The sequence below is a fragment of the Myotis myotis genome, unplaced genomic scaffold (genome assembly GCF_014108235.1).
Source record: "Myotis myotis isolate mMyoMyo1 unplaced genomic scaffold, mMyoMyo1.p scaffold_m19_p_1, whole genome shotgun sequence".
In the NCBI taxonomy this organism is placed as follows: Eukaryota; Metazoa; Chordata; class Mammalia; order Chiroptera; family Vespertilionidae; genus Myotis; species Myotis myotis.
In genome coordinates this window covers 168,165-176,738 of record NW_023416313.1, presented here as the reverse complement: position 1 = coordinate 176,738, position 8,574 = coordinate 168,165, and the positions used below count along the sequence as shown (strand labels likewise).

General features: G+C 61.4%; 1 protein-coding gene across 3 annotated transcripts in view; it reads right to left on the bottom strand.

Moving 5' to 3' along the window:
* Positions 1-259: 259 nt before the first annotated feature.
* The window catches only part of PCGF3 (polycomb group ring finger 3), a 32,352-nt gene continuing 24,037 nt past the window's right edge, over positions 260-8,574 (bottom strand). For all 3 annotated transcript variants that reach the window (XM_036326199.1, XM_036326188.1, XM_036326209.1), the window contains 2 exons: positions 3,854-3,934; positions 260-3,341 (listed from right to left, as the gene is read on the bottom strand). In XM_036326199.1, the coding sequence (XP_036182092.1) occupies positions 3,294-3,341; positions 3,854-3,934 (129 nt within the window). In that variant the 3' untranslated portion in view covers positions 260-3,293. The remainder of the gene's footprint in view (positions 3,342-3,853; positions 3,935-8,574) is intronic.

Genomic DNA, 8,574 nt, shown 5'->3' with positions numbered 1-8,574 from the left:
GTGTCTGGGCTCGTGTGGGGTCTGGTCCTCACCCCTGCCTGCCGCTGGCCTCCCGCAAGCAAGCACTCACCACTTCCCCCACCAAACCAGCACCATCCCCGGGGCCCCTCTACAGGACTCTGCTCCTAGGTGCCTCATGGAGCCTCGGGCGAAGGCCTGGAGCCGGGATCCAGACCAGGGCGTGCAGCCTGGTTTCCCACAGCAACCTTAGGCTCTTACAAATATTGTCGATGACAAGCTCCCAGCCTGAGAGAGACCGTTGTTTCCTTTGCTTTTATTACAAGCATATAATATTAATTGGCAAAACACTGAATACAAGCTTCACCGTCATAAAATCAAAACATTTAAGCAATATTCCAAAAAAGATTTTAGACAAAACTAGCCACCAATAGTACAAAAGTTACACACCAACACAAAGCATAAAAATGTAAACTTTCAAATTAAACAAAAATATGCATCCGCATTGCCATCCCATAACCCATGGCAGCCTTGTCGCTGCAGATGGCAGGCTCCGCCCGAACCCGCGCCGACTGGGAACACATGGTTCTTACACCCAACAAGCCGTGGGGACCCCTGATGTGGGGGCGGGGCCCTCCCTGCCCGCAGGCGCCTCGCGGGAAGTGCAGCCTGAGCCCTTTCTCATCTGCGCATCCCAGTGCCCCCCCCCGTGCGCTGCGAACCGAGGCAGACCCATACTTTCTGGGCTAAGGGCACAGGTGACGTGGGGGGTGCACATGGGCTCCTGAGGAATGAGAAACGGACTGTTGTCTGCACTGGCGTGGTTACCGGTTTTGAGGGCACATCCAACAGTGACACATCACAGAAACCCGCCGGCTGGCTCCTACAACATTCAACCCGACACTTCGAATCAGCGGCACAGCCGTGTGCTGAGGCACCAGCCGGTGGTAAGGACGCCTAACGGACGCCCGAGGGCTCGGGGCCTGGGACTGCACCCCACATCTGGGCCGCCGGGGGTGGGGGTGGTGTGCCAGGGCCTGAGCACGCGGGGTCCGGGTGCGAGACCCCACGCACGCGGCTGCCTGCCTGCCGGGCCCCTGTTGGTAATGTTGCCGACAGGCTGTGCGTCATCCAGAGAACAGCATTCTCACCACAAAAACGAAAAAGGAAACCCAAGTAGCTCCGTGTGCAGGTTGGGAATCCACGTACGTTCCCGTCCAGTCGCCGTCGGGCAGCACGCGTGGAGCCTATTGCACAAAAGCATAAACGCATAACGACGCTCCTCACCCGACAAACGGAAACACAGGGCGACGCCCCGAAAGGAAGGAAGAAGCTTGCAGAACATCCCTTTCACCGTATATGCCTGTAAACAAAGCGGCGCGAACCAGATGGCTGATGGGAAACTAGGATAGAGCGCTTAAAATAGAATAAATAATCTTATAAAGTTAAGTTTTCTTTTCCAACCCCCCAAATCTTAAATTCCACGGTATATACTCTATCTGAATTTTCTGTTTTCGTGAAAACCGCACGGTGAGTCCCACGGCTGCTGAGGGTGCAGGCGCCGAGCGGCCGTCCCAGCCGCGCCCACGGGAGGGAGACGCTCCGCTCGGGAACTCCGCCTGGGAAACCCCGCGGCCTGCCCCTCCGCCCCGCCTCTCACGCAGGAGAAAGTGCATCAGCCTCCCCAGCCGAGTCCACGGGCTGCGGTCCAACCAGGCAGGTCCGCCGTCTGCGTGAACAGTCTCACGAGGAAATCGTAGAAAAATAGGCTCTGCTGCTGCTGGGGCTCCCCAGGTCCCGCGGCCAGAAGAGCGGCCGAGCCGGCGGCGTGGACCCGCCGGCCCCGCCCCTCCCGGCGTATCTCAGGTATCAGCTTAGCACCATAGCAAATTCAAGTGGTCGCACCGAGAGCTACAGTCACGATGCGCGCCGGGCGGCTGCAGGCACCATCGGCCCGGTCTGAGCGGGAACCATGTTTTCGAAGGTGACGCTCACGCTGTTCACCCCTCTTCACCCCACGGGAACCCCCACCCCCTAGGCCCGGAGACCGCACTGGGGTCCGGGGTCCGACAGATGCGCCAGCGGCAATGTGCGTTTTGAGGTAGACAGGTCATAGTTGCTCACACACATCCACTCGCCAGGCCTCGGAGAGCAACGGAGAACCGTGGGGATGAACAGGACGGGGTCACGGCTGAAACAGAGCGATTCGACCAATCCCTAACGCGTTTGGGTGGTTTTAAAGGCCTTACATTAAAATTGCTTGGACTGAATTAATTTGAAGGTTTTTCTCTACGCTGATGGCTCATCAGTAGCTGCCTCTGACCCTTGTGTACGTGCAACAGGAAGCAGCCCACGAGCCCACAGGTCTGGAGCCAATCTGAGAAAGTTCTGTCTCTAAAGTGAGGACTTCATGGGAAACCCAGCACAGAGGCAGGGTGGGCGTAGGGCGGGACCACAGGCCTCAGGGGTGGGAGGGGCCGGGGGACGCAGGAGTGACCACAGGAACGGGCCTTTCTCCCCGAGCTCGCCTTCACGCCTTCCAAGGGACTATCTTAAAGGAACACATTTGTGTGCTGTCGAATGTTTTTTCTCTAATTCCACAAAAATATGAACGTTTGGGTGAGAAAGCGAGTGTCCCTGGGGCTGGGTTTGGGGTGCTGTCCCCTCGCCGGCCCTGGTGCTCGGTGAGAACCACCGGGACCGGCAGAGAGGGGGCGGCACCCCTGCAGCGGGACGATGGGCCTGGGACTCCCTGCGGCCACCAGCTCCCTCGCAGCAGGAGGGAGCGTGCTCTGACGATGGTGCGGCATTTAATGATCAAAGCGACTTTACCGAGACGGCTGTGCATGCGGCCAGCCCGGTGCCGGTGGACGCACAGGGGCCCCCTCGGGTCACGACAGGGACATCACACACCACGGGCACCGCACCGCGTGGCAGCCTCTTTTGTTTTGCTCTTAAAGTGAATTCTTGTCGATCTTCCGGGAGCTACAGGCCACATAGTCATCGTCCACCACGAAAGCGCGTTTTCAACAGCTTAGTGAGGACCCCGTGAGCACACGTGTTTTTGTCACGAACCCTAACTCGTAAACTAAACGGAAACGACCGAGATTTTGGAGACCTGGGAGGCCGGGGAGGCCGCGGGTCCGTGAGGCCGAGGGTGGTGAGGGCCGGCGGCCGCGTGAGCCTGTGAAGTGTGTGGCCACCTGTCACCGAGCTGCTGGTAGTGTCTTGCCGAGTGTGAACTCTCATACAAAAGGGATAAATACTCTCTGTGCAGAAGTCTGGTCCCGGGCCTCGGGTCCGCGCCCGTGCTCCGTGCCCGGGCCGTCTGCACGTCACAGCAGGTCCATCTTGGGTCTGTAGTGCAGCAGGAGGGGCGCCTTCTGTAAGACAGGCCGCGGGGCCACGCACACTCAGCTGGACCAGAGCGGCGCGCGGGCGCCCAGGGGAGGGAGGGCGAGCGGAGGGTGCGGGCTCCTGGCCCCGTCTCAGACCTCTGAGGGCCCCTCCCCAGAGGACAGGGCGCCGCCCACCTGCTCCCACCTTCACAAAGAGCCCAGGGAAGGCTGGGGGCGCCCCAGCAGTGGCAGCCCCCCCATGCCGCCAGGAGGGGCATGGGAGGCAGTTGGGCTGCGCTTCACAGCTCCTGCGCCTGAACCCTTCTCTCTAAACTCTCAGATGAAGAGGTGCCGCCCTGCCGCGGCTCCCGGGCCGGAGCGTCATCCGTGCACTGAAAGGCTGTGGGTCAGTCCCGTCGGGTGCATACGGGAGGCAACTGATCGTGTTTCTCTCTCCAAAGACATCGGTGAACAGCTCCTCGGGTGAGGATGAAGAATGTGCACAGGAAGTGCTGACGTCATAGCAGATTCTAAAAATCAAACACATCAGGCCTCACCTTGAACCTCCACCGCGTGACGACCACAAACTTGAGCGTGTGGTCCTTGCCCAGGATCTCCTCGTTGCATAGGATGTCCAGCTGGAGGGAAAGACGCCGGGTCAGCGGGGCCAGGCGCTCAGCACCGGGGGGGCTGGCTCGCCGACCCAGCCAGCGGGAGGAAGCGTGAAGCTTGGCCACCCCCCCCGGACAGCCCTGGCGGCCCTCCCCGGGAGCACCCTCCCCTGCCCTCGTCCACCTCCTGGCCAAGCTTGTCCCTCCCACCTCATGGGAAAAGGTAATGGGCTCCCTGTTGTTACTTTCTTTGTTTAAAAAGATTTTTAGAGCCTTTTAGGTTCACAGCAAAACTGAGCAGATGGTCCAGACATTTCCTACGTGCCCCGTTGACCGCCCCCCCCCCAGCACCCTTGGAAGGGAGACGCCGTCACCACCACCCAGAGTCCACGAGGGTCGCCCTGTGCTGACGCCCTGTGGGTTTGCACAAAGTGCCCGCCACACAGTCTCACAGAGAACCTGGAACCCTCGCTCCGTCTGCTCAGCCGCCCCCTGGTGACCAGGACGCCATGGGGTGGGGTCACAGTGGGCAGCCTTTCGCACTGGCCTCTGCACGGAGGCACAGCACTGACGGTTCCTCCGAGCTTCCCTGGCTCGATCGCTCATTTCCTTTTCGGGCAGAAGGGTGTCCGGGGTCTGGATGGACACGGTGTGTTTATCCCCCACCTGGTGAGGGCGCCGTGGCTGCCTCCAGTTTGGGGCGATTAGAGTAAAGCTGCTGTAAACATCCATGCGCAGGTCTCTGTGGACGTGGGTTTTTAACTCCCCTGAATGTTTGCTATGGAGCCTGACTGCTGGGCTCTGTGGTGCGCATCCGTTTGGTTTTGTGAGAAATGACCAAGCTGCACGGCACCGTTCGTCCCCAGCACGAGGGGTCTGAGCCCTGGATGCAGGCCGTTCCGACACGTGTGCTCTGAGCCTCACTGCTGTTTCAGCCTCATGTCCCTGGCGAGATATGATGTCTGGCAGACGGTCGTAGACGTCTCCTTAGGCAAGAGTCTGAGTTCCTGAGCCTGAGAAGGCAGTCACCCGCGGACAGACAGTCACCCGCAGACAGGCCGTCACCCGCGGACAGACCGTCACCCGCGGACAGGCCGTCACCCGCGGACAGGCCGTCACCCGCGGACAAACCGTCACCCGGGGACAGGCCGTCACCCGCGGACAGACCGTCACCCGCGGACAGGCCGTCACCCGCGGACAAACCGTCACCCGCGGACAGGCCGTCACCCGCGGACAGACCGTCACCCGCGGACAGGCCGTCACCCGCGGACAGACCGTCACCCGCGGACAGGCCGTCACCCGCGGACAGGCCGTCACCCGCGGATAGGCCGTCACCCGCGGACAAACCGTCACCCGCGGACAGGCCGTCACCCGCGGACAGGCCGTCACCCGCGGACAGGCCGTCACCCGCGGACAGACAGTCACCCGCAGACAAACCGTCACCCGCGGACAAGCTCACTGCAGGCAGTTCAGCAGGTGGGTTCCAGGATCCATAGGCTCCTGGCTGAGCCCCTGGGGTCAGGCCCGTAGAGAGCTGCCACCCTCCTCTCCCACTCGCTCCCACCCTTCGGCCAGGCTGAGACTCCAGGCACAGATCACGCGGGTTCCTCCCAAAAGGGGGGGATCCTAGGATTCACAGTAGCTGTCAGAACAGCTGCTTAACACGACGGGTCAGCGCCTGCACCTGGCAACCGTGCGCACGCAGGCTCCTCTTGGCTCAGGACGGTTCGAGAGAGAAGGCAGTGCGTCCGGCCGGTGGGCAGTGCTCTCGCAGCGGCTACGTCAGCCCTGAGGCTGAGTTCCACACTCTCCCTGGGCTGCACTGCAACCGCCCACCCTCACACCGAAGGCGACCGGCCACGGGGGAGGGGGGCTGGGAAAGCTGGGAGCAGCGTGGCCCCCTCACTTCCAGTGGAAAAAAATGAAAAGGGACTGTGAGCCTGGCCGGAGGCTCGGCGGTTGGCGTTGTCCTGTGCACTGAGAAGCCATGGCTCCTTCCCGGTCAGGGCACATGCCTGGGGTGCAGGCTCGATCTCCAGTGCGGGGCGTGCAGGAGGCAGCCGATGCTTCTCTCACATCCATGTCTCTCTCTCACTCTTAAATCAATAAAAACACATCCTGAGGTGAGGACTTGGAAGAAAATGTACCTTCTGCTGTTACTCGGGTCCCAGGATGTTCTCACCCGACTCCCGAGAGCTCAGGGCCATCACCTGTGCGCTCTGCTGGGCGTGCTGCGTGGAGCCAGCCGCAGTCACCCCGGGCGCCGGCCAGAGGGGGAGGACCATGGAGAAAAGGCGCAGAGAGCCCAGGCTCCCCCGACACTGCACTGACCACGGCCCACGGAAGGGCCGTGCTCGAGGCCCAGCCGTCCACACGCCGGGACACGTCCAATAGCCTCATGGAACGGGAGGCTGGCGAATGGAACGCACACGCTCCTGGGCTCGTGGTGGAGAGGTGACCGAGTCCTGGTCGGCTGTGCCTCTGCTCCGGCTGGACTGTTAGCGAGAGCTCCTGGCGGGAACCGGGACCTGCCCGGTGACCCAGAGCCCATCGCCAGCAGGTGCTCCTCACGTCGTGGGTGACAATTCCACCTCCCACGGCACCACCTCCGCCTCGGGGAGGTCGCCGAGTGAGGGTGTCGTTAGGATTCAATAGGCGAGATTTCCACCGACCCTCTGACCACGCGGCGAAGCCAGGACCCCTGCATCGGGCTCGGCTTCTCCGCCCACAGGCGATGGCGGAAGCGCAGGTTACCGTTCTCAGGGCCCAGCTGCTTCTGGAGGGGTGGGGGGGCAGGCATGCACGCTCTGCAGAGCAGTCTCGTGCGCCCAAGGAGGGGACCGACCCACACATTCAGCCGGCCCTGTTTACTGCAGACACACCTCCCGCCCCGAAGGCCCGGGGCTGAGGAAGGCCAGGGATCAGGGCCAGGGTTCCCTTGTGGGAGGATCTGTGACGAACGATCCAATTCCTTCCTGGTTATCGCCCCGTTCAGATTTCCTCGTTGTTTGGGTTTAGTCTTGGTAAGTTCTGTGTCTCCAGGTTCTCGTCCCTTTCAGCGAGGGTAGCCACTGGCTGGGCACGGCTGTTCACGGTGTTCTCTGAGAAGCCTTCCTACTGCTCGGGAATCGGAAGAGATGTCCCCCTTTCATTCCCACTGTTAGTCATTTTTATTCCTAGTCCGTTCTGGCTAGACTTTCTGAGGGACCACTGTTTTTCTCAGCTATTTTTTACTCTCAACTTGCTTACCGGCAATACCCTCTATTGCTTCATTCCTTCTCTGCCTGTGGGTTTAGCTTGTTTTTCCAGGTCCTTCAGTTCGAAATGTGGGCTGTCGATTGAGATCTTTCTTGCGTTAAATTTAATTGTTTCCCAAAGTCACCCCCAGGCATGCTTCCCTCTGTCACACTCCCCCCCACTGCTTCCCCCTGTCACACTCCCCCCACTGCTTCCCTCTGTCACACTCCCCCCCACTGCTTCCCCCTGTCACACTCCCCCCCACTGCTTCCCCCTGTCACACTCCCCCCCACTGCTTCCCCCTGTCACACTCCCCCCCACTGCTTCCCCCTGTCACACTCCCCCCCAATGCTTCCCTCTGTCACACTCAACCGGCACTGCTTCCCCCTGTAACACTCCCCCCCACTGCTTCCCCCTGTAACACTCCCCCCACTGCTTCCCTCTGTCACACTCCCCCCCACTGCTTCCCCCTGTCACACTCCCCCCCAATGCTTCCCCCTGTCACACTCCCCCCCAATGCTTCCCTCTGTCACACTCAACCGGCACTGCTTCCCCCTGTAACACTCCCCCCCACTGCTTCCCCCTGTAACACTCCGCCCACTGCTTCCCCTGTCACACTCCCCCCCACTGCTTCCTACTGTCACACTCCCCCCCACTGCTTCCCCTGTAACACTCCGCCCCACTGCTTCCCCCTGTAACACTCCCCCCCACTGCTTCCCTCTGTCACACTCCCCGGGCACTGCTTCCCCCTGTAACACTCCCCCCACTGCTTCCCCCTGTCACACTCCCCCCACTGCTTCCCCTGTAACACTCCCCCCCACTGCTTCCCCTGTAACACTCCCCCCCACTGCTTCCCCTGTCACACTCCCCCCACTGCTTCCCCTGTAACACTCCCCCCCACTGCTTCCCCCTGTCACACTCCCCCCACTGCTTCCCCCTGTAACACTCCCCCCACTGTTTCCCCTGTAACACTCCCCACAACTGCTTCCCCTGTAACACTCCCCCCACTGCTTCCCCCTGTAACACTCCCCCCCACTGTTTCCCCCTGTAACACTCCCCCCCACTGCTTCCCCCTGTAACACTCCCCCCCACTGCTTCCCCCTGTCACACTCCCCCCACTGCTTCCCCTGTCACACTCCCCCCCACTGCTTCCCCCTGTAACACTCCCCCCCACTGCTTCCCCCTGTAACACTCCCCCCCACTGCTTCCCCTGTAACACTCCCCCCCACTGCTTCCCCTGTAACACTCCCGCCCACTGCTTCCCCTGTAACACTCCCGCCCACTGCTTCCCCTGTAACACTCCCCCCCACTGCTTCCCCCTGTCACACTCCCTCCACTGTTTCCCCCTGTAACACTCCCCCCCACTGTTTCCCGCTGTCACACTCCCCCCCACTGCTTCCCCCTGTCACACTCCCCCCCACTGTTTCCCC